The sequence below is a fragment of the Macrobrachium rosenbergii genome, chromosome 7 (assembly GCF_040412425.1).
Source record: "Macrobrachium rosenbergii isolate ZJJX-2024 chromosome 7, ASM4041242v1, whole genome shotgun sequence".
In the NCBI taxonomy this organism is placed as follows: domain Eukaryota; kingdom Metazoa; phylum Arthropoda; class Malacostraca; order Decapoda; family Palaemonidae; genus Macrobrachium; species Macrobrachium rosenbergii.
In genome coordinates, this window is record NC_089747.1 from 12,426,431 (window position 1) to 12,453,274 (window position 26,844).

A 26,844-nucleotide genomic window follows, 5' to 3' on the forward strand; every position below is an offset into this window, starting at 1 on the left:
AGGCAGATATAACATGGCAACTGCTTTAATAGCTGCTTGCTTTCCCTCAGGTGATTGATTATTTCACAACAAGTCCTAAATATACAGGTGGAAAGTTAACAGCGTTACACTTTTACTTATATTCAAAAGAAAAACTACTGAACGCAGTTTTGAACGAGAATATGCAAAGCACAAACAATACTCTATGCAAACACATACACCTACCATGTTAGCAAAACTATGTTAAATAACCAACGAGAGTTAGGTAGTAAAAGTTGGCAGACTACAAAAACAATGACAGTTTATGAAAATTGAGAGAGAGAGAGAGAGAGAGAGAGAGAGAGAGAGAGAGAGAGAGAGAGAGAGAGAGAGAGAGAGAGAGAGAGAGAGAGAGAGAGAGAGTTAACAATTTTCAAGTTCTTTCAGTATACTAAGCTTTTAACCACAACCCTGCTGTTGCATAACAACAACAAAAATAAGTAAGCACCATGAACTTGTGAATCTTGGCTCAGTGACATTTCAATTCACTCATTCACTGTTCGACCTTCTATCTATCCTAAATTAAACTAAAAGACCCTATTGGCAATAAGGTCAGTGAATATCACACTCATTTCCCAGTAAATCTTTAAACAAAAAATTACCCACTACTGCACTATGTGTACAACTGCAATATGTAAATTTCTTGCACAAATCCATTTTTATAACCATCTCCATGAATTTTTCCTCCATGGAGTGCAAAGATGCAGACTTCGCTCAAGAAAGGGATGTAGCATTACGAAAAATAGGTTCAATAGACTATACAGATATTGTATTATATCATAGTTTACCACACACCCTAAGAAAGGTTACCATACACGATGTTTGGTTGCCACTAGCCTACCACTCCTGTGATGATTTGTTAATTATGTTCAAGCAATCTCACTTTGCAAAGGTGTAAGGGTCATGACCCGACAGATGCACATAAGAGGAAAGAACTACACAGTACTTAGCTCAAAAAATGGCTAATCATAACAAAAATTTTGTAAAAACATTCTTTTGCCATACAGTAGTGAACTACTATGCCATACATCACACACAAATGTCAACATTCAACTGATACAAACAACTTTCCAATTAATAATAGTGAAATTCCTAAAGGCAATTGTTATAGACTTCTGTGCAACATTTACACTATTGCATTTAAAGTAAGATAAGATAGTTGGGTTGCAGTATAAAAACAAAAAATTTCAAGTAATTCATATTTTTCCTTAGGTATACAAACCAGAGCCTTCAGTGAAGGAATATTACTCTGTGTGAGCTGGAATCAGTCACTGAAACTTGGTGCAGTAACAAGGTATTATTAATTCACTCCAACTGTGCATCTGATATCTAACCGCGTCTTTTATGACGCTCGCGATTGGCCATTGATCAGCCAGTCACAGGGCTGGAATCTCGTCAGTCTCTTCCAGCAGTCACCAAGTAAACATCTACTATACTGCGACCTCTCACCATGAAATATGTTTTTCAAAAGTTATGACTTTCATTATACCTCAGTTTTACCCAAAGAAAAGTAGTGTTTTCTCAGTTTCATCACTAAACATTGTCATGCTAATGATTTAAGGATTATAATGATACAGTATATGAATTATGTACTTCAGTAAACTTGATGCTAAAATATGTATAGTTATATTAATATAGTAATATAATCTTTTGCTTGTTATTTTCATATTGATAGCCCCACCTATAATTTTTTGGTAGCATTGTCATCCATGACATTTAAGCTATGATACTGTATGAAACACAAGACGATAAATGATAAATGCACTGCAATGTCATGTAAGGAATTACAGAATATATTTTATATTAAAAATTTTTTGTTTATTTTACTATACATTTTAGCATTAAGTTTATGGAAAGTACATAATTCATATATCATTATAATCGCCAAATCATTGGCCTGACGTTTAGTCATGAAACCGGGAAAACACTACTTTCTTTGGGTAAAACTGGTGTAATGAGAAGTTATAACTTTTTTAAAGACATATTTCTGAGGATGTTGCAAGCGTAGATGTTTACTTTACTTGACGGCTGGAAAAGACTGACGAGTTTCCAGCAATGTGACTGGCTGATCAATGGCCAATCAGGAGCGTCGTAAGAAACGGGGTTAGATATCAGATGCATGGGTAGTGTGAATTAATAATAGTAACTGATTTTGGGAGGTATGTGAGGGAACACTCCGTGTTCGACTTCTACCACCACGCACTTTTCCTGTGGCATCAGTAACCAAATTGGATGGTTGAGGTAGGTAATATGATAAAAGACCCTAGTTTGTATACCCTGGAAAAATACAAATACTAAACTTAACAAATGTGTTATTTGTTCCTATGGAATGCAAACTATTGCCTTTCAGGTAGCAGCCTCACTCCTTAGTTCTGAGGTCATCTCTGCCAACTGACTGGTAGTTGGAAACCCACCTAAAAATATCATGATCCTATTCACGAAAGTGAGCAAGGGGGAGAAATGACTCCTTTAACCTCCTACTCAGTCTGGCATAAGGATGCCAGAGCAGTAGGGCCCTGACCCATAGCAAGACTATCTAGAGCCTCACTTGTGCAATATGGGTTGCACAAGCTGGAAAGCAGCTATATCTGGCTAATATGACTGAATTAATCCAAGAAACAAGAGCTAGAGAGCTGCTCTAAAGGAGCCATAACTGAGAACCAAGGCTAGGTTTTTCAAGCAACACCTGAATTCTGGAACCCAGCTTATTTGGTGAAACTTAGAATGAAAGAACCAATCAGGTTTCAGCATTGCCCACTAATCCATACTTCCTGGTGAAAATAACAAAATATGTTGCAAGTATGCCAGCTTTCCTAACCCCTAATGCACAGGGCAAACAAAATCCAATCAGAAACCCCACTTGCATATATGTCGAAATATAAACAAAGAACTTTGCAAAGTTCGAGTAGGTAACATTACTCATCAGTAAATATTTGGGTAACAGTAAACCTCCAATACATTACAATATGCTTTTGGTATTAGGCTAAGTCAAGAACAAATCAAGAAACTCCAGTATCAAGAACTAGTATTATAGGAAAAAACTATTAACCCTCCTTGTTATCAAGTTAAAAGCCCATTCACAGCTCACATTGAAGGCTACTCCGGCATAAAAGGCAATGGTTTGTATTCTCATAGGAAAAAATACAAGAAAGAAAACCTGTCAGTTCCTGCCATGTGCAAATTATCATTGCAAATATTGCACATACATAATGAAATCAGACAATTTACTTAAGGCCAATTGACAATTTAAATAAAAGTGCATATGGGGGCCACTAGATAGGCAGGCTTAGACCACTGGCCTATAGCCTACATGGTTGGTTGAAGCCAATCACTTGGCTACTTTCAACCATTAGGCTATTCGTTTATGATAGTGAGAAGTGGCATCTGGAGTGGCTAAACTCGGTTACTAGATAAATAGTCAGAAAACAAATCTTTTTTTATTTGGCTAAACTTTTTCTCCTGTGAAGATGACCCACCCAGCAGAAACCTAGGTCTTGGCTACCCGGCTTGGCTAACCTAGGCGAGCACCTCATTTTAATTGAGGTGTGATGCCTTCAGGAAATCCTTGCCTATATTAAGTTTCCCCCTTTTAGAATGGATGAAACAAATATCCTACCATTAACTGTAATTTACAACTCGTATGACGGAGAACGGCTCCTTGGATACAGGCAATCCTGCCGGGAGTCCTATAACACTCGACGCGAAATACAAAACTAACGCTACCTATTGAAAACTAGACTTAGCACAACTAATAATGTTCCTAAATATGAAAAAGATCGCATTTGCTCCTAAGAATTTCCAACGACGGAACTCGCCAAAAGAAATCATTAAGATTACGGCTGGGTGCAGGAGCAAGGACAACAATAATATTGCCTTCATTAACTCGAACTCCATAAATGTCAAATTCCTAATATACTGTTATCTGTTGGATATCTCCTTTCAGAAACTGTAGCTACGACCATTCAACATACTTGCAATATACGCAGGAACCTTACCAGACAACGTAATTTCAAAATAAGTAAAATCCAGTTGCTTTCACATACACACTAGACGACTGAACAGTATTGCCAAAATAGTCCAAGAAATTTCCCCTAAAGTAACACAAAATCTTCCCTACATCCCTACGCTCTCTCTCTCTCTCTCTCTCTCTCTCTCTCTCTCTCTCTCTCTCTCTCTCTCTCTCTCTCTCTCTCTCTCTCTCTCTCTCTCTCTCTCTCATGAACATACACAAACACACATAACATAGTCAAATAATGTAAACCTGGGGGAAGGAAATTTTCGGTATGTAATTGACTTATGTTAAGCTGTGGACATCTTAATCCGTCAAGATCAAGCAACTAATATTTTGATAGAAAATTAACGAATACACAAGATGAGTTCATTTCTATAATGATATGATAAAACATTACACATTTCCTAACTTTACATGAATTATTCTACATGGTGTATTACACAACAGTGTCTATGACTCAGTGCGGAAGTATATTAAATAAATATGACAGGAATTTCACGCACACATCATGTATGCACTTAAACAGCTAAAGCATGCGAATGCATGTTTTTGCTCGCTCTCGCTCATGTTTCATGCTAAAAGCGACATTAATTTGAGCTCAATCCTGAATTCCCTAAACGAATGGTCAGATCCCTAGAATCAAGAAATCCCCCTAGCAGTGGTATCACTGCAGACGATGTACTTGGTGACTGATGAAACGACCGTCAGGAGAAAATAGCAATACCGAAGATTTTCACAGAGAAAAATCTTATGTTGCTTATTTTAAGGTCATACGCTATATTATCAGTACTAAAAGTCACGGATAAAATCGCATCTACGACGGCGTTTTAACTATTGCTTTCTACAGCTGTGCTTTTCATACCTTGAAACAGCTGATCAACAATACATAACAGTTATTAAAAAAGTGGTTCGGAGCAAAATGTGGAAACGTTCAACACAAAAGCTATATTTTCATATACAAAATTACTTGTAGGTACTCCTAACGATTCTTTATTTTGAGTATAAATATAATTTGATTTATTTTAAATAATATTTAATATTGCTACAACGCGCGTAAATTACCATAAGGGTCACAGCATGCGACACCAAACCACATCAATAACAGTGTTTCTGGAAAGAACACAACTTGCGGTAATGATAGTTCATCTTTGAAGGTCATGATCAATTGTCTGGGGGTAATCAAGAGCTGGCAAGCAACGCATGTATTGATAAATATGGAGTTTGAATAAATATTAGTGCCGTACGCGGTTTCTTCCTTTTGGAATAGCTTGTAGTAGTGAAAGTTTCATTACAGATACAAAAATGCACATCTTAACCTCAAATTGCAAGTTTATTATTTATTTATTTTTTACTGCAGAATGAGAGATAAATTACGCTACGCACCAGGAGAGTACTTCATCATTTGTTGGAATGGCCATTATTTTAACTGTATTACATACTTGTGGCCGACAGGACTCGGAATAACTCCAGCAAAGTCAAGTAAAGTGCGTATGAGTTTGTAATTTTCATCCTAATAATCGACAAGATTTTTAACTTAATGAGATTGTATAGCTTAACCCAATGCAGTAATGACAGCTACACTTTGCAATAATCCCATTACTGAATTAATTATAGATTTCATGCTTTAAAAGAAATATGTTGCTGAGTGTTCTGTTAAGAATCTTGTGAATAATTGTCATCAGTAAAGTGAACTACTGCAGCTTCATTTGTGATAATCTACCTACGATAGTTACAGACGGTTTCAAATTATATGAGCCAATATGCACTTAAAATGTTGGTCTATAACCTTCACATTTTCAGCCCCATAATGTCTGATAAAATTTCACTTGATATTAGGAGGACTATAAATGTCAAGTCTTAAAAGAAAAAATTATTCTTTAGGTGTGTGTTATGATTGTGTGGAATTGGCAATTGATATACAGTAGAGTACGCCGTATAATTCATAGAACGTCTCTTTTGACAAGTGGCTATATCAAATGAGTTTGTGGGTCCCACAAAGAACCTTCAGTGGAGAACAGCAAAAAGAACCTACTGAACAAAAAGTGTAGAAGAGTCCCAGATGAATGAAATGAGCAACAGATATGGTGGTTTTTAACAATGGTATTTAATAAGAAAGCACTGCACAATATATCGTTATAGAAAATCAGTTTTATTCTCATCAAATTAGACATTTTCTTTCCTTGAAGGATGTTTTCCTTCTGTATAATTCTGCTGTCGTGATTTCCAAATTTTATGCGGCCTGCCCATTGTTTGATTTGCAATCCTCTAACCCCATTACCCGGCCCAATCTTTTTATTATATTTTTTACTAAATTCCAACTCAAAATAACATGTATTGGATACCATTGTTTCCAAATAGTTTAAACCTCCTTAATCTTTCAGCATCTAGCATACTTTTTGTATATATATGAAAACAGAGGACAGAGTTTGCACAAAGAGTATGCTAGCTGCATAAATGATTAATGCGGTTGTTTCCGTTATTTTTAGGAACAATGATATCAATCATGGTTCTCTCTGATCAATGGAATGTTAATAATTTAGTAAAACTCTGATTCTATTGACATGGACTTCTCGATAAGACAAAGTGGTGCCTTTCTGGCATTACTAAAGGCAAGGTAAATCTCTTTGCCTTCACTAAAGGTTGCAATCGGCGTGATAATTCGCTGACAACGGTGTCCAAGAAGAAAATCTGAAGAGGAAGACATTATGAAACACCTCGTCAGCTGTGAGGGTCCAAGACTCCAAGCGTGCATAGTCTGTAGGCGTAACAGCACATGTATACACCTTCGTTGTTATGTTTTGTGTCTCCCTGAGTTAATTCCTCACAGATGCTTAATACTAAGACGGCTAAGATAGTTTTCGGTTGGTAAGTATCAGCCGTTTCTGGTTTTGTTACTTTAGACCTGAATATGGTAGACGTACAGGAATTATAAGGGTATATAAACAACGTTAAGCTTGACATCGCCGGTAATTGTGATTTACCAACAGTCAGGTCTTCGGGGGTGTTTCTAAGAAACACTAGTCTGTTGCATCTAGAGCAAGCCGTAGGCCCTACTCTCCTATGAATTCATTATTCCTGTGCAGTGTGTGTAACTTTCCTACAATAGGCTAACTGTAAAAGAGATACGTAACTGATAAATTGACATTTGGGTATAGGCCAAGTGTTATAAAAGCTTGTAAATATAAAGATCAAGTTTAACCTCTAGGTTGATTGTAAGCCTCTGAATAAATAGGTTAGGGTAATTCTATGTATTAGCTCCGCGCCTGTTTTTACCTTTTCAACTGATTTTTCTACACTTTTAGGGGTTCTGATACCGGGGGTGCATCTGTTTGTTGTCGGCCAAATGGAATGTCCCTTTGCAGTGTTTAGTACTGGCCGGGCAGGTTGGATCTTATACATTAACAAGTTATTACACTTGCGGACGAGGATATGAACCGTTTGAAACAGGCCCGTAACGTGCTCTGCCTTGTGAAGAAGATCGAGTAAGAAGCCCTTGTTGGATGGACCTGCGGTTAATTACAGGTTAATTACATAGAGCGCCAAAGAATTAAAACTATAGGTAAATTCATAATTAGCAGCAAAAAACTGTAAGAAAAAGGATTAAGTTGAAGGTAGTCGCCGACGCTTGGAGCTACTATATAGTTCTACCTCAGGTTAAGAATCACAAGAAAGCCTGTTCATTTCCCAATGAAAAGGCTTCCCAAGCCTGGACCAAAATTTGGATCTATTGGGGTAGGTTTTTCAGTAATTCTGTGATACTTCAGTTGGCATTTGACAAGTTGTCCCTTAGTGCTTGTTCCACTGAGGGTAGGCTACAAACCCACTTTTTTTATTTTAATGTAGTTATCCTACCATTTAGGCAGGAGGAACTAGATTAAGCTGAAGACTGCTACCGCGGCCTAGTTCTGGCCAGTCGCTGACCGTAATATTTACCTCCTTTTATTTATGAGTGTGTATGTTTATGATGTTACTGTCTTTTATTTATGCTATGTTCATCCCCCAGGTGCTGGTACTCACATGGTGCATTTTAGGCATTACCAAAGGGTGTTTGGAGTGTCCCTTTGGCTCTTAGCTGCATCCTAAAAGGAGTGTTTTGCAATTGCCCCTTGGCCATAGCTGCATTGTTTTTTTCCCTTTTATTTTATATCTCACAATTGCTCTCTCTCATCAGATTTGTTGTCCAACACCTCTGACTGTAGGATTTTCTCCTGACTTTGGGCCGCATCCATGTACTTCATTTCCTTTATTTATTGAATCTCTGTATCTTGCAGTCTGACTTCAGCACCAGCTTTTCACTGTCCTAAGCGCTAAATGGCTGAAAGAACCCCAGTGCTTAGTTTGACAGCTTAAATTTCATCAGAATGTAAGTCTTATTTTTTCCAAGAGTGATGGGCTTATATTGCAAAATACGTAGTGCACCCAGTTTTGCTATGCGATGTCACATTGGAGATGCGCAGGGAAGACTAAACCCTCCCAGCCAAGTCAGGCTATGTTGCTGTAGGATAGGTTAGGTTAAGATGCATCTCGGTTGAAATATGTCATCCTTTTCAAGCTGGCCACAACCCACAGAAATAGGCTTAATGAACACAGCTCCTCTTTAGTTTCACAAAGTGAAATAACAAGAAACTGGACTTTGGCATGGACCCTTAGCTTATGGGGTATCACATGTGCAAGGATGAAGCAGGGTTATGGGAATTATCCTTTCCTTGGACACCTACTTGACCGGGGGAAGCTGACATTTCCGGATGTCAGATCAAAATCAGCTTTGATCTTGAGACATTCCCTTCCAATCCCTTCTGCCAAAAGGGTAAGTATCCTTTAAAAGGTGAGGGTTAGTCTAGGCCAGACCACATGACCCCTCTGTCTACATTGGCTTTGGTGTGTATCCTTTTAGTAACAAATGGCAAATTTTCAAGACAATTTGCATTTTTTTGAAGATATACAAACCTGAGATCTTATGATCTCAGCTCTAACCATGCTTCAATTGCTCTGCCAGAGCATTCCTGTCTGATTACCCACAACTTTGCAAAAGAGGATGCCAAAATCGAAAATGTTGTTTCCGAGCTTCAACGACCAGTCCAACATGTTCAAAAGATATGCATTAAGGGAACTCAGATTTTTATATCAAGGAAACATACAAGTTTCTTAATAATTTTTTTTCCAATTGTTTTTCACATGATTTTGATGAATTTGACATTTATTTTGTAGAAAATGCATTCTTAACTCATTTTGACATCCCCACTATCTCTAAAAATACTGTGGGCTCCCAGTGGGAAGCTGGATAATTTTGGGCTGGAAACAGATATGCACAAGGATGCATCTTGACCTAATCTTCATAGCTTATCCTAACTGATGACCTTGGTACCATACCATGGCCTTGGGAGCCAAGCCTATTACAAAGTAGAGTGCCATAAGTGATTGAGCAAAATACAGGGCTGCAGCTTAACATAATCTAGGGTTTGGGTCCATACATGGTCCCCATAGTGGTAGTGGTATCTATAGTATGCTGTACAAGGAGACATCCCCTTTGAAAATGATAGAAGTACCTAACATTATTTTTACCAGTATGTGTCACTTTTTAAGATAGAAATTGACAGGTAAAGGGGTTGGGGATGAATTTACAAAGCATTTCCATTGATAATACTAGTCAAATCATTTGAAACATGAAACGCTATCAGAGAAACCACATTTGAATTCTGATTTCAGTTATCAGCAACTTCTTAATGTTTGTAAACTTTCATTGAGTTTCAAACCTATGTATAACTTAATAGCATGTAGTTCTAGTTATTCAACTTTAGCCATAACAAAAATTAACTTATTTTCAGTAGAATCATCTAAATGCTCACTGTTTTTTTTTTTTTTGCAACAGTGAAGTGATATTCCTGTCTGATCAACTTTTATGAATAATGGAAAAGCTTTATAGTGTTTGGTTGAATAGATACAAAAGACTAAAAACATCCTGAAAAAATCAGGGATTGTAAAATTCAATGTCAGTAGCAAGCAGCCAGTACAAAAAATGCATGATTTGTTAAGTAACCAAAATGTTTGACAAAAAGTTTGTCATTAGCTAATGTTATTGTTAATCATTACAAAGATGATAGACTTAGAATAGTACACAGACTGAACTACAATTTGAAAAGTGATCAGTGATAAATAAGGCACCATATTAAAGCAAACGTGTAATTTTGACATCCCTAAATACAGTTTCTCAATAATTACGTTTTGTTTCTACTTTGGTATTTGTGACAATATTTCTCACAAATACCAAATTAGAAACAAAAACAAGATGTGTTATTGCCTTTTATTACAAAGTATTCTTTAGGGGGGAGCTAGGAATAGTGGTTAATCAGAGATAGTTGGGTGAGTAGGAGAGTATCCCACTCACGTGCTGAAACCCAGCACTTTTTCTTTGGCTACTGTTGAGTGAAGACTTTAGTAGTTATAGGAATTGTTTGTGTTTAGTAAAAAATATGAACAGTGGAGGTGTGCAGGGCATGAGCAGATTTGTGGCCATTGTCTGTCCTCAATACAGTATTGGTGGATCCTCACCTTTTTTGTTCATTTTGAAAGTGTAGGGCCTGCAGCTGTGGTTCTCCCTGTGAGGAGTATGCTGGTTGGTCTACTTCGCAGTGGAAGAGGTGTGACAAAAAACAGAGAAAGGCCAAAAAGCATTTCCCAGTGTCGTTGGGGGTAACATATACTGCTAAATCTTTCTGCATCCTTCCTTCCTCCTGTGACATCCCACATATGTGTCTGCCCCATTCTGCTTGATCTTTTCTGGGTTGGTCTAAGTTGATACTTGCAGGGAAAGGTAAGTGATTAATGTGCGCTCTTGGTCAGTAATGGCCTTGGTGTGCATGGCAAATTCCCCCAGGTGAGACTGCAGCGCAGTTTCATGGTTTGTCATCAACTACCTCTGCCTTGTCAGCTCCTGTTATGTCTGCATTGTTGGAGTATTTGCAGATGTGTCCATCCCTTGGTATTGCAGAAGGCCCATCTTTTGCTGCTCCTCTAGATCATTTAGCCTTGGTTAAAGACTCCCCTACTGCTGCTGCTGCTGCTACTGTTCCTGTTAAGGACCCCATTTTGGTCATCTTACTTGAGAGAGAAACCCTTGCAGTATCAAACACAGGTCATGCTCCTGCTTTGACTAGTTTTCCTGCTGTGGCAAAGGAATGGCAGACATGAGGACAGAATAAGGGGAGAAATCTGATGTCACAATTGTATGAGTGAATAATTACTTGATTACATAGGATTTTGGGTACTGATTATGCCAGTGATTTTTTTTTACAGTAAATTTTGTATTCTTTAGTCAGTCTGAGTTAAAATTAGTTTTAGCTACTTCTGCTGTATGTATTAAATTTTTTTTTCATATCTTACATCAGCTGCCAGTAACTTATGGAACCTGTTTAATTATACAAAATGCTTTTGATTTTATTAAGTGCATATTTAGCAATGTAGTATAGTAGTAATTTCCATGCTTTACTTGATAATGTTACTTTGGTATGATTTTTTTTAACCGAAATAAAAGGTATAATTATTTGTTGTTGGTATTGTTAGTATATAACTAATAAAGTATATAATACAGTACAGTACTCAATATTTGATTTGGTGCCAAGTGTTCCAATTCACTTCAGATTTTATTTTTACAGGGCAACTGTGATAGCTCTTGGTGTTGGAGGCTTTGTTGCGACGAAGACTGTAATTGATGGCCAGCGTCGTGAATCCATGAAAGTCAGAGAACGAATGAAAAACGCAAATACTGGAGAGTACGAAGTAAAACGCAATTTCACCGGTTAAATAACTCCCATAAATTGATATTACTCAAGTTACCAACAAATTTTTTTTGCTGTACGTAATACTGTAGTTACGAATTGTGACTCAAAATGGCAGGGCTCCCAGCACTCAATGAATCCCAGATGAAACTAGTGCAAGACCTGGAGATTGAGATGCTGTCTGATATGTATACCCGCATGACAAGCTCTTGTCACAAGAAATGCATACCAACAAAATACAAAGACTCAGAAATAGCAAAAGGAGAAGCTGTTTGCATAGACAGGTCAGTAGTTTAATGTGCTGTATTATAAAGTGATATTCTCTTACACATACAAACTGTGGTTTTACATGTGCTATTATGAAATTTTTACAACAGGTTTATTATTTCTAGCTATGCAGACACCACCCTACTCATGAACGAGTTACATCCGGATGGACATTCGTATGTTGAATTGTTTGTAAGTTGGTAACTGTGCTCTTCGCACTTATTTAAACAGTATGATATAAAGCCAATTAAGTACTGTATGTTTTTTCATCCTAAAACCCAATCCACTGTACAGACAGTGCTGTATTTTATAGAATTGGCATGCAGAACAAAACTTGAACTTACAGGTGGCAAAGGGGAGCGCTCTGAACACAATTTTAATTTGCTATCCCATTTGTTTGTATCTTGGAATGTTTGTAAGTTGAATGTTCATAAGTAGGTTGGTGTCTGTATAGCATATTGATGCTTGAAATACAGTGTACAGCATAAGCAGTAGCCTTTACAATTCATTACCTGTAATTAGTCTGTCACCTCTGGAACCTCAGTTGTGCTGGATGTATTGCAGTTTTAGATACCGGAAACTGTTTATACTTCGTTGTCTTCCAGGAACTCGGAATTTCAGTTAGGCTCTCCTTGCTGATAAATATAATTTATTAATGCAATTGCTATATTCAATGGGGTATAGAAGTCTGACCATAGAAGGCACACACCCATTTTAACAGGGACTACTTAGGAAAGTTTTCTGAATTCCTGAACATTGATATGTACACAAGATACTAGGTGTTTTCACACATTTTTTGTGTTGTTTAACTGACATTTATTAAATGCCTTATTTAAATTTTTTAAAATAAGGTTATTTTTTCTTTTTGCTTCTCAGCAAATTTAGACAATATTACATTAACTTTATTTCAGTAAAGACCTTCCACCATCATTTTGAATGCCATACCTTGGTAGTTAATGTGTACTGCTTGCTTCATTGTATATCAGTGTTAATATCCTCTTAAGCTAGCGTGAGGTCAAGTACCTTAAGTCTTATTCCCATTATTGTAGAATGTCGAACATTTGTAGTTGATGAGTCATGGATATTGGTGCTGTTAGTAAATTCAAGGGAGATTCAGTTGTAAAGTGCTGTCTTCCTTTACTTTGATTCTACTGACTTTTCTAGTTCCTAGCTTCTGTTGACTGGAATCTGAGCTCTTTTCACTTTTATTATACTAAACTGACCATCGTGTGATTGATTTTCCCTTTTTTTTTTTTTTTTGCATAGTCATTTTATTTTACAGAAGTTTGTTAATGGCCTTTTTTATTAATGTGTGACTTGAAGTCTTAGATGTCATATATGGTAATTTCCATATGGCATTGTATTTGTGGGTATACTTTTCATTTAGTGGTGTATTTGCAAGTTCAGTGTACTCTATTTGTCAAAATTAATTAATTTTTATGAATACAGTTTATCTAATATAGTAATAATAATCCCAGTGTATGCAATATGTATTCTATTTTTGTATGTATTGTTAGTAAGTTTACTTTTCTTTAGAGCCAAGACAGTTAGTTTCATCCTGGTTTCCTTCTCAAAGATGCTACAGTAGATGGGGAGGTTTCAAAGATTTTTTAGCCTTATTGCAAGAAAAGCTGCATCCTTGTAATAATGAAAAAGTAAAAGTCTACTCTTCTAGACAACAAACATTGGTACTTTATAAGATGTAAAGGTCCACACTATGGTTTATTTTTTTTTTTTTTAGTCCCAAATCATTTTCAGGTGCAGGATTAGCTGCCACATCATCAGATTAAACAAGTACATTCTTTACCTAACATTGCTTGTTGTCACAGCAGAACTTGTAGTATTACCAGAAAAATGTAGTCTATAGTTCCTTTATAAGTGCTGTAGGAGCCATTCTAAATTATTATTCTAAAAATAGCTTGTTCAGTAAATTAGTTTTTCATTTCATACATAAGCTGGATAACAAGTGGGTGTAAATGTTGAAAGATGTTTCCCTGCCCATGTGGGCATACAGGGAAATGACGATGCCAATAAATTAGCTCAAATGCCAACTATAACCAGATAAAAATAACAATTTCTGTCAGTGACTATTTATTATCTCAAAAACCTTTCAGTTTTAATAAGTGGCAACACTGATATCACTGTGCAATCATTCGACCAAATAAAATTACTGAGGGACAACCTTTTTTAAGATTCAGACCAGATGAAAGTTATCCAGCAGGATGTTGTGTAGGGGAGATGAATTACTTGAATGAGAACCAGTAGCATTTTGTACGAGCCATCAGACAGTGGTCAGTGACAGTGTGAGTCTCTAAATTATATCACAGTAAAAGTGATCTCCTTTGCTGTAATCTGTGTATAAGTAGATTTATACACATAAATTTGTGTTAGTAAACCCAAACACACTAGTTGTACATTATGATAATTTTTTAGCAAAAAATGAAGAAGTAATATTCAAGTTATCCAAGTTTACAAAAGGCTTGCTGATTAGAAATTATCAAAACTAGAGTAATAAATTCATTTCTTGAGTGGCAGACCAAGCTGATGTCCTGTAATCTTGAAGCAGTAACGAATTTCAACGCCCTTGGTAACTAAAATCAAAATGGATTCATTGTTACAGTATATATTTGAAAGTATCTGAAGAGGATAAAATCTTTAAGTAAGACACTTTATATCTTTGAGTGTGCTCATTAAAAGAGAAATTCACCTGTATTGGTGACACATTAATTATCTTTGGAATCTTGTTGAAGATTGTTGAGAGGAGTTATTTTGTGCCTATTGACTGCCATTAGAATATACACTTACTCTTGTCCCAAGTTTGGATGATGGAGGAGGGTTGGGCATGGTAGGGAAGGGCTTTTTGATTGTGTGTGTCAACAGACCGTTGAAAGTAGCTTGAAGGCCAGGATAAAATGAAAACTGACACATTTATATCTTGTGCTCATTAAAACAGGTTTTGGCCTGTATTGGTGACACCTTAATTTTTTGGAATCTTGTTGAGTTGTTGAGTGGAGTTCAATTTGTCTATTGAGCTCCATTGACCAAACTAATATCAAAGAATTCTCTTCTAATTTTTGGTCTTTTGACCAGGTATTGTGGTAATGATTAACATTGTAACACATGATGGAGTATATAATAGACAGTTTGGTGTGTCAATGTTGCTCCATATCTTCAGCAAAGTTGAACCCAGTTTTGAATGAAAAACCTGCAAGTAATTTTTTTGCTTCAAAAATATACTGTTATCAAGGTTAGGTCATGCTCTTTCATGGTTTAATGTTAAAATTTGCATGAAATTTAGATTGGTGTTACTGGTAATGGGAATTACCATTTGAATGTTGCCATGACTGTCTCAAAATTTCATCCTTTGCACCATGAACACATATCTATAGTTGGCCTTTGCAGGGAAGTAGGTGAATCGCTAGTTCTGTCATCACCCACACCTTTTATTCTTTGCAATTACTCATCAAATGTTTGGTAGGGAATCTAGAAATTTTCAAGTCCTTTAGAAGGCTTTCAAAATTGTCCTGAAAATCCATAGTTTCATCAGATACATTTGCATTCCCCTTACATGAAGCTTATATAAGTGTTGAAATATGTTGCATCCTTGCTCGTATAACCGTTAAGAAAAATGAGGATGCGTATGAGGCAATCAAAGCTGCAGTCATTATGACTAGATCAAATAGAGACCTGTTCCTATTAGTGATTTGTTACTATCTCCTAAAACCCATCATATTCAGAATATGGAAGGGGTTGTGAGGGTAAAGAATCTGACAGTAACAACATATTAAACTAGCTGATGATTGGAGGTGTTGTGCATTCCAAAAAGAAACCCACACTGAAGTGATGTATATTATCCCTCCTATGAATTGGGCACACACTTCCAACTCATGAGTATGTGATGAATAACTTATATTACCTGATCCCTGCATGCAAAATAACTCAAAGTATATCAAGCATTGGAAATAAATCTTTGAAAAAAGTATGTCAGAATCTTTGATGTTTTCAGTTTATCCAATCATTAATTTTAAGATTTTGTAATATATTGAATGAAGTCTGAAATAGTTCATCAAGAAAAATCCTCTGGCCCACCCTGTAAGAAATGGGAATGGTAACATGATTTGCTTATACAGTAAAAGAACATTGCAGGTTCTATATGGGTGATGAGTGATATTTTTGTTTTCACATGCATCAAATACTTAATTGACTGCAGTACTTTGTAGCAAGGATTATAAAAGAGGTCTGGAGACCAATGAGATGCCAGGGCCCCATTAAAATTATGATTATTTTTTCCTAAATTGCAATATAGCAAAAGAAAAAAGAGCTTTGTACATTCTATAACATCTTCTTCTTCTTCTTTTAACGAATAACGCTCAAAATAATCATTCTATAAAAATAAGTCTCTGGAAGTACCCACCTCCAGGCCTTCCAGTTGGTTTCTGTGTCATAGCTGTAGGGTATTTCCCTAAGAGAACACCCCAAAAATTGTATACCTACTGAATGACTTGATACTAGGCCAGTGTTACTGTATGGGATTTTATAGATAAGTAAATTGTTTATGTAATTTAAAATTGAACAAATTTGATTTTCTATTTTATACCTTTAGATGCGAATTGGTTGTTTTTATATGAGTATATTATTTGGCTATACTGTTTTCATATATATGATTCATAAATCAATAAGTGTATTTTTATGATGTAATGACCATTCATTATAAAAATTTATCCTTGCTTTGTAGGTGCGTTGCCAAGTATTGGGAGATACATGAGCGTGTTGGTAAGAAGTTGCAAACAATGTCTACACAAGATGAAGAGGCACTGAAGAAAATAGCTGCAGAACAGGGCCTTATCAAGTAATAACATCTATTATTAAGGTTATTGAATGTGTAAATATTAAAATTTCCTTAGGATGAAAATACTGTGCTAATGCAAATTGGAGACTAGGAAGATTAATCCATTTTTACGTGGAGATTGTTGTACCATACATTTAAGTGTATCTGTGGTGGTGTAGATAGCTTAAAGTTTTAATAAAAAATAGTACTGTATAGTGCAAGGTTAGGTACAAGTCATTGGTTAGTAGTTATCCTCAAGAAAGTTATTCTTTAAAATGAAACCTATTTGTTACCATAATTATGTCCCAGGAATATGTCATACAGTATGGTACTTTATTTACTTGTTGGCCATCATAAGACTTAAATTGTACCCACTTTGAGTTTGCCCTCATCTGACACTGATATACATTTATTAGTTAGACTCAGCTCTGGTCCTTATTGAATGAATGTATTTATGTATTAAATTATGATCTTTATTCAGTTTTCTGTTTTACTTTATTTCTTTATTCACTTTTCTTTTTTACTGAGCATTTCTCGTTATGTTAGTAATTCCTTATTCAGGTTTGAAATATTAAATATTTCTTTATGGGTTTATATTCCTAAATTTCAAAGTTTATTTGGTAAAAAAAGGAATTCAGAGATGATTTCAAGGAAGTGATTACCAAGTATTGAAAGGTTTACAGTTTTTTTTCTCTGACTGTAATGCATCTAAAAAAATTTTTTAAGAAAGGTTATTGTACTGTTTTAAAGTTTTTTTTTTTGTATGTAATGTACTGAAAAGTACTGAATGCCCAGATTATCAGTAGCATGAATGCCAGTTTTTGCTTTACTCAAACTAAGCTTTTCCTAGAGCATTCCCGATTATTGACCACTAAAATCATCATAATTTCATACATTTATGGGTCCTAAGATTTTTAATAATTACAAGTAAGAGTTATTTTTTTTTATTATCTGCAGTATTTTCCTTTATTACGTCCGAGTGAGTTTTAAAGGACTGGTAATTCCTGTATTTACTTTTTTCATAATTTTACATGTCTTTTGTATGTGATGTCTTTTAAGAAAATGTAAATAAAGTCATTAACTTGTATTGGCAAAATTAATTTTCTGAATTATTTTCTACAGATTTTGTAAGTATGATGAATAACTGGTAAAATTAATTTTCTGGTGTATTTTCTACAGATACTACAAATATGAGAAATAATATTTGGCCTGAAGGTTAAGCAAGAAATGTCATTAGCGTTATTTATGACGTACTTGAATTTTCTGAAAAAGGTTATAGAACTATGGTAAACAATCTATGGTTGGCATCATACGTAGTCAGTAAGTATACTAACATATAACTTCCTGAGAAAGAGAGTTTTGCGATTCATGAACAAGTCGTTGGCAATGTAGTTTGATCTTTAATTATAGTTACCATAGAGAATGAGAGAGATATATACATCACTCCTCACTTTTCCTGTTCTAAAACTTCTCGTAGTGGGTGTCTGTATTGCTGGTCATATAAATTTTTTAACTTATGTTTCTTGCCCAACCATTAAAGTTACAAAATCCACTAGAGAAGACCCAGTCCTACTTGGATGAGAACTGTGAGACTGGAGATTTGTGAAAATGAAAACACAAGAAAGAGGTGTGGTGGCATTTCACACAAGCCTTTCACATTGCATGCCATAGGTGGTAATGATTTTTTTTTTTCATTCTAGCTTCATTTGCTTTTGGAAGTACCTCCATCATTCTATTCCTAATTCCTGGGTCCTTAATGACAAATTTAAAGAATTCTAGATGAATTGGGAAGAGAGATTTCCTCTCTGATGGAAAAATTATGAAAAGCACACCAGAGGTTAGACAGAGTTTTATTTATGTTGCTCAACATGAAATGTTTGATTCATTGATGTCAAAGTTGAATGCTGAAAGTCCTTTGAGTAAATAAGAGTATTTACTGTCTTTGTGTTATTGACTGTAACTGTCTTTAAATGGCCTGGAAAAATTGAAATGAGGAGAAAGGATATAAAAAACTGAGATGTGTTCAGTCTATAGTGTGCAAGTAGTAACTGGGTGACATTAAAATAACATGCTATCCAGTATTGTCTCCATCAAATTTTTGTTTGAAGAGGTAGAACTTTTCTGCCTAACCTTGTGGAAGGTTAGACATGCAAGAATATTAAATTATTTGAAAAAAGACATTAAAGCATTGGGATCAGTTTATCCCCAAAATCGTAAAGGAATGTTTTTGTTGACTTATTATCAATTAAGTTTTCAAGTAGAAATTTCTTCAGAGGACACATTCTTTCAAAGAACAAAGTTGACAAATTCAGGAACACAGGAACTATATCGGGCAAATTAACTAAGAAAAAACATCAGCGATGGTTTTCGGTTGAGAATAAAACATATGCTCAAGATAAAACTTACATTTCACACCACTTGGCTTGCATGCTATTGTTCCTTGATGTATGTTAATGTCAGTGCATAACCTTATTGGTGATGATACATGGGCTGGAAAGTCATGCCTCCTGATATCTGGATGAAAGAGACATTAGGTATTAAAGTATTTCTGTTATAGATTACAATGGTAAAGGGTCAGAAAACTTTTCTATTAGTGGATAAGTTTAGGATATTAGACTTGTAAATGGCTTAATTTTCATAGAAGATGTGATCGACAGTAATTCTTAAATAAAACAAATGTCACCATAATCATAGGGTGAATTATCTGGTATATTTTTTGGCACTTGTACATTGCTTGGTTTTCTGTATGACTGCTTGTATTTCAAGTAGCTTATGGGCCAATAGATGATGGTTATTTCTATATGCTCAGTTCCTGAAATGGGTTCATCCATTCTTTTTGTTCTCCCATTTAGCTGTCCACCACCCTCAATAGTTAAATTTTAGTTAGAAGAACAAATCTGTTGGACCAGCATTATGTACTTAATGTGACCAGGTGGTCTGGTTGAAACAATTATAGTATTAATCATAAACTGATAGCCATCAAGGTGAAGGAAGAATTTATGGAGGCACTCGTATATAGTCTGAGATATATGGTATACTGACAGCTCTCTCTGTCACAGGCTTTGGAATGCAAATCCATCCTGGGTAAATTAAGGAACTGATATGATGATCCCCTCAAACGGTCATGGGAAGTAGTACTGTGATATTTTATGAAAGAAAGTTGTCAGATCTATAGTGGTTGGGTGAATAAGAGATTGAAATGATAAAGAATATTGAATCCTTGATTCAAATGAGTAAGTTTAGCTACTGGAAACCTCCTCTGGCTTGTAAATGATGGCTCAGGGAATCATTGCTGTCTTCAATCGCTGCTACCTTAGCTGAATGCGTAGAAAGTTGTAGATGCAGTGGATTTGAATAGTGAAAATTCAGTCCGTAACTTTTGGAAGGGATACAACATTTACAAGGCAGTCCTGAATATGAACACCCCTTGGAATGAAATAATGACCATGCTTATGAATGTGTTTGGAAGATGTGCTCACAATTGGTTCACGGTTTCAAGGGTTTTGCTAAGGCAGATAGAAAGGCACTAAATACTGATGAGTTAATGAAGTTGAAGCAGCAGCACCATGAAGAGGAGCTTGAACCAGAACCACGAAACAACGCCATCAAGATAAGGCTGGTGTTTGCGTACTCTGAGAAGGGGGCTTGAGCTCTCAAGGAGGCTGTTCCCAGTGCTGAGCTCTTTGCCAAGTGCCAAGATTATGGGGGCAATGCACAACCAGGCTGTTTCTTAAAGGATGCTTTTGGATGAAAAGAACACTGTTCAGGGCACTCTCAACCAGTCATTGCAGGGGCTTCCAAATTCAAAAGAAATTCGACCATCAACATTAGTGTAGTCTCTTCCTCCACCTTCCTCCTAAGGCCCATCTAGCTCATTGATGTCACGCATCAGGCACAGTATAGTACAGTACACGAAAAAAAATTTTTCTTTCCATTCTTATAGTTATGTTATATATATACACAGTTGACCACCAGTATTTGGGTGGGATGTATACCAGAACACCCTGCGAACAGCTAAAATCCATGAATACTTGACACCCCTCTAAAAACACTTATAACTGCCTATTTTGATAGTACAAACACCCAAAAAAAAAAACCTTCAAAAATGCTTATACCTGAGTAGTTTAATAGTTTTATCACAAAAAATGCATTTAGTCATGAAAATGATATGAAAATACAGTAATCAGTGAATATTTCTCTAAGAAAAATGCTGCAAATAGGTGAATTTTCCTCAATTTAGGTGATGCCGCTAGTCTAGAACCGCAAAATAGGCAGGGGCCCACTGTACAGATAGATATTTTGGCTCCGTAGGGGGATAGTGCCGTCAGTGCATTTCATGCGGGGCACTGTAGGCATTACTTAAGGTTCTTTGCAGCACACCTTCAGCCCCTAGCTGCAACCCCTTTCGTTCCTTTTAATTGTACTTCCTTTCATATTTTTTCTTCTATCTTACTTTCCACCCTCCTAACAACTGATTCATAGTGCAACTGCAAGGTTTCCTCCTGTTACATCTTTCAAACCTTTTACTGTCAATTTCCATTTCAGCGCTGAATGACCTCGTAGGTCCCAGTGCATGGCCTTTGGCCTAAATTCTATATTCAGTTCGATAGATAGATTGGCTCCTTACCCACTATGCTAAGTTCGGGATGAAATACGACACATAATGCAATAGTTCTGGTATAAAAGTCCAACAGAAATCTCTTAAGGACTGACAAAGGCCTGAGAACACCAAGAAAAATATGGAAAAATTGGTTACATGCCAACAAAGAAGGAAACCTTGGGATATGACATGAAAATGCCTGCGAACCTTTCGTCACAGACATTAAAAATAACAGCAAAAATGGAAAGAAATATTCAAGAATGTCTAGGCTTTCAGTACTTTTCAATCATATCTTTCGACTCTGTGGATGTAACGTCTCGAAAAGTTCACAAACCGGGAATCCCCATAATCCCGGTAACGTCAACCATCGATTTTGTTCTTATACTCTGGCAAGCTGGTTTGCAACACATCTATCTTCATTCCACGTAAATGACTCTGCCCATGTCATCGAATGTCGAGTTTAGCTTTTCCATACATTAGGTTTATCTGTCTAATTTAGTCGCACCTCTCTGCAACCTTAGTGCGTTGGTACGAATCCTGCCACGGAAGGGAAAAGCCTCTTCGCTTATTCTCCACTCAGATTCAGGTTTTTCGTGACAAGCGTATCCCACCAAAGTGAGAGTCAGTCCAGAAGTTTTACCAGTTTTGACACACGTTTGTTCTAACTTCTTATGCAAAATATCTTAACACTGATCTGTGCAACTTCTGACTTTTTTAAAATAAGTTTTTTTTTTTTATCTCCAAGTATTTAGTCAATTTCTTTCTGTAGTACGCAAGTATACCGACGTAAGTGCATCGTCACACTTAGTCAGGTCACCATTCTTTGCAACTTTGTTACGACTTCCATTTCCCAATCATTATAGCCTGTTTTCTCATTCCATATTCTGCAGTGATTCCAAAACCCACTGGTTTCCATCTGTTCTTGTTTAGTGATTCCATCTGAAAAACTGTAAATTTATTCAGTAGTAACTGAAGGTCTTCAGCCTCTTTTAAAGCAATCTAATTATCCCCCTCATATCTTATAGTTATGACCTAACAAAAATGTTCCACCTAGTGCTGAAATTCTGGTTTTGGTGTTATTATTTACCCGACCCTCTTATGAAAAGCAGTTTCTAGTTTTCATTTTCACCCATGGAGATTCAATATTTCTGCGAGTTAACCTTAACACGAACCGAACTTCCAGAATACATGGGTTTGTCTACGTCTTCTGCTTGTTTTTCCAGATATTGTCGTATCTTTTTGCGTTTCTGTTTACTTCAATATATGGACTTGAGTACTTAATACGTTCTGCTTTGCTTTCTTCATCCCGTGTGAAATTTTTCTGCAAGTACCTTTTGCTTTTGTTGATTCTATATTATAAACCATTTTTTTTTTTGGTATCTAAGGTTGCTATCATATTATGTCATATCCCAGTACTTCTTGTCCAGTTGATCGATATAGTTTCCTGATGTTAGTCTAGAAATGGTTTCTAGAGCTGCAATTCCATTTCGACATGTTGCAAAAGCCTTCCGATGTTCATATTCAAGAAACTTTACCGAATTAAACCTAGACACTCTCGTCAAATTTTTTGTTGGGTGCGTTTAATTTTAGCCTTAGTGTGGCAATGACAAGTTGGTGATCCCTGCCGACATCTGTAGTTCCTAACATTCCTCAGTGTTCTCTTTCTCTCTCGATTACCGATATGTGATCTGTTAGGTTTCTGTAACTGCCATCCGGAGATGTCAAGTATTTGTAGATGCCCTTGTGTTGGAAACAGTGCATCCAATTACTGTAATATTTGAAACACACGAAAACTAACCAATTCACCGCATTCTCGTTTGCGGTCGTTCCAGAATCATCGCTATTAATACCGACTTTTGCATTCATATCACCTGCAACAATTCTTATTTCTCTTTTTGGGTATTTATTCTATGGCGTTCTGTAGTTTCAAGTCAAATTAATCTTTTCTTTCCTGGGAGATTTCATCGGTTGGTGCTTACACTCCATAACTCTCATTTGCATATTTGATCTAAATCATATATGCAGTAATCTACTACACACTTGCTTTTCTTATAGCCATCGGCTTTTCTAGCCAATTGCAAAAATAAGTCAATCCATGCTGTTAATCCGTTCTACCAATTACATCCGCTTTTCCTTATTAAATATATATGCAGTCTTTTCTTCATTTCTTGACATAAATATGTATTTGCAATTGACTGTAATAGTATTAGTATAGGATACACTTACATATACAGGCACCAAGGTGTCTATTAACTCTTTATGGGCTGCTCTAGGAGCAAGAGCCCGTGCCAGCTGAAGGCTGGTAATCTAAAACAATGAATGTAATTTGCATTTATTTCCATTAGTTGCCTTTCGGAATAACTGACCGTACTCTGAGCAAGAGTTAGTTTTGTAGAAGGTCAGCTAAATCATGCAACAACCCGCCGGAATACGAGGTCTAAGAGTTCGAAAAGAAGCGCGTAATTTGGTAGGACTTGGCTGGCCGTTTCGGTCTAAACACTAAAGACCGCAGGATGAGTGATGTTGGCGGTTTTGGCGCCCAGTAATAAAGCGGTGTTATGGTTGTTGACGTTGAAGAGGTGTGGCATCCCTGTGTTGCGTCTTATTCACACACGGCTATCTCATTTACTTGTTTGAACAGCTGACGTGTTAGACAAACTTGCTATAGCTACGTTGACACAGCTGCTCTGCTCAGCTCTGCTTTGCCCGCTAACTCCCCGCCCCCTTTCCCCCTCCCACCTTCCCCATCCCTTTCCAAGACTTTCTCATTCTCTCTTTCCTTTCAGTCCTTATTCATTGTTGATTGTGTTTTCCTCTCTCTTTGGAATCTCCCCACTTCCTCCATCTGTTTTCTTGCTTATTCTATGGCTTTAGATTCCTGTGGGCATATTTCATAAATCAAGATCCCTACACAACAGACAAAGGCAACTTTCTACGCTACTCTTGTAAATTGTATGGGATACATCTCATCTTATATTCACCGAAATATGTCCCCATGTAATGTTAAGCTAGGAAGACAAAAAGATAAAAAGAAAACTTTAGAAGAGGCGCCCATCTGTTCGACGAACAGCACACGCCATCCTTTAAACAAGGCTTCATCAACACACGCCGCGCCAAACCAAACAATTTTCTTGTGCTTCTTCTCACACGCCTGCGTCAAAACAACAGGTTTCTGGTATCAGATAATTCAGACGAGTTTGACAGTGAAGGCGAAACGTAAGACTTACAAGTTCTTCTTCATGATTTTTGTTATGGGAGACCAAAAGAAAACAAATGTTTTAGTCTTATGATAAATCTGTTAGCAACCTGAGCCAAATGCCTTGGGCGTTTCTTATAGTTTTATTCAATATCTTCATGCATGCCAGACTTTTACGGTCTTTTAGAAAAAAATTATTTCATTTGCATAAGTTTCAGTTAAAGATACAAGTCACAAGAACGTCACACAGTTAAGGATAAAGCCACAGCTCCCTCGCCCCCTCCCCACCTCTCTCTCATATTTTCACAACGAACGTGACCTATCGGGAAATGAGAGTAGAAGGTGTTTGGCGAACGCACGTTCTCCTCTTCCTCGTGGATGCGACTATTTATATAACGTTGGTTTCAATCGATCGATCGGGAGAGAGAGAGTATTCAATATGTACAATAAATATTTAAGCAATATATATATATATATATATATATATATATATATATATATATATATATATATATATATATATATATATGTGTGTGTGTGTGTGTGTGTGTGTGTGTGTGTATGTGTGTGTGTGTGGGCATTGAAGTATGAAGAGATAGACTTATGGGACTTCGTGGTTATCCGCCCTACCAGCAAGTGCAAGCGTATGAGCGCGCGCGCGCGTGTGTGTATTTCATAAAGTTTTAAGAGCTAATTTTGAAAGGGAGATTAACCGAGAAACACGCAGATAATTTTTTACCCTTATTTTTCCGCGAAATCCTTCATAAACACAGACGTTCTTTGTCGACTGACGAATCCGTCGCAGCCACTCTCAAGAACCTGTGCTATTGACGATGAGGACGGACAGAGTAGCTATTATTAAGATTTATGGCTTCCGCTTGTTTGAAGTGATTTCATTCGTCATTTGTGCTATGTATTTTAATATGTTCTTATATGACGTACAATTTCCTTCATCTAAAGGACAGTATGTCATAAGCAAGTAGAACAGATTTTTAAATAAATACAGGAACGGAAACGAAGTTATCTATGATTGACGTGCAGCCGGCGGCCCTGTGGATCTCAAAGATAGTATTCTTTATCGGATTCTGTCATTCGTTGCGATCGAACCGAATTGAATGTCATTGTTTAGATAAAGCAAAACAATATACCGATAGATAAAAGATGCGAAATAGCTCAACTTCGACTCATCTTTCTCTCTCGTAGTTAATTAAAGGGTTTGTTTATCATGTGACCAAGCGGCTGAGTGGGTGCGGAGAGGCGATTGTCGGTTGAGATTCAAAGTAAGCTTTCTTTTCAGGGTAGAGTGAGAGATTTTTTTTATTTTATTTTTTGGTTATTCTGGTCTTTTACTGCGAGACTCTCTCTCTCTCTCTCTCTCTCTCTCCCCGACTGACTTGAACGGTGACACTTGCCATTATTAAACCGAGAACTGGGAACCCTTTGCATGTAATTTAAGTGGTCGGAAATCTCATCTACAGTGATGTCGAAATGCTATGCTCTTAAATATGTAAATAATTATATGAATAAATTTGTTATTATTGGCAATCTTATTTAGCGAGTGTTAAGAAGCGACGACAGTTAATTTAAGTACAAGAAAGAATGGAATGCTCTACTTACAACGAAAACTTTAAGCTGGTACTAATACATTATTCTACATTTAACAGAGCGATTCAAGTGACAGGAAGGGGCCAGAGTCGATATATATTGACTCTGGGTTATGCTCTCTCCATCGAAGTGATTATTTATATTGTTTCAGTATGATGACTTTTATTTAGATGTACGAATCCATTGTTTAGTTTCACGTGTTGTATACGCCAAAGACTGACTTGTGTTCACTTCAGCAGGAGCGTTACCTAATAAAGCCACGTCATTTTATAGGGTGTATCATTGAGGAACCCACCTTAACATATATATGTATATATATATATATATATATATATATATATATATATATATATATATATATATATATATATATATATATATATATGAGAACAGTTATCATTAGCACCTCCAACTCTGCAATGCAAAGGGCCCCTGAGAAATTCCTCCACTAGCATCTTTCCTGTCCTTTATCTTCCGCCTATCTCCACTCATCCCCAGCCTCCCGTCTTTATAGTTCTCATCCAAGCGAGTTTGGTCTTCCAA

The 26,844-nt window shown here is 36.4% G+C and overlaps 2 protein-coding genes across 2 annotated transcripts in view; one reads left to right on the forward strand and one right to left on the reverse strand.

Moving 5' to 3' along the window:
- Marf (Mitochondrial assembly regulatory factor) overlaps nucleotides 1–4,104 on the reverse strand; it is a 48,682-nt gene extending 44,578 nt beyond the window's left edge. Inside the window, exon 1 of the mRNA XM_067106234.1 lies at nucleotides 4,014–4,104. The gene's annotated coding sequence lies outside the window, so the exon portion shown is untranslated. The remainder of the gene's footprint in view (nucleotides 1–4,013) is intronic.
- Nucleotides 4,105–6,614: 2,510 nt separating this feature from the next.
- Tim10 (translocase of inner membrane 10) lies at nucleotides 6,615–17,987 on the forward strand. The gene is made up of 3 exons (XM_067106552.1): nucleotides 6,615–6,895; nucleotides 11,683–12,089; nucleotides 16,808–17,987. The coding sequence occupies exons 2-3, from the start codon at nucleotides 11,917–11,919 to the stop codon at nucleotides 16,923–16,925; spliced, it is 291 nt and encodes a 96-aa protein (XP_066962653.1). The 5' UTR covers nucleotides 6,615–6,895; nucleotides 11,683–11,916; the 3' UTR covers nucleotides 16,926–17,987.
- Nucleotides 17,988–26,844: the final 8,857 nt, after the last annotated feature.

What these genes read in the sequence shown, in the direction of transcription:
- Tim10 (XM_067106552.1), top strand. Translation starts at nt 11,917, where the DNA reads ATGGCAGGGCTCCCAGCACTCAATGAATCCCAGATGAAACTAGTGCAA. An exon ending in GAAGCTGTTTGCATAGACAG is followed by an intron (nt 12,090 to 16,807) that starts GTCAGTAGTTTA and finishes CTTGCTTTGTAG; the next exon opens with GTGCGTTGCCAAGTATTGGG.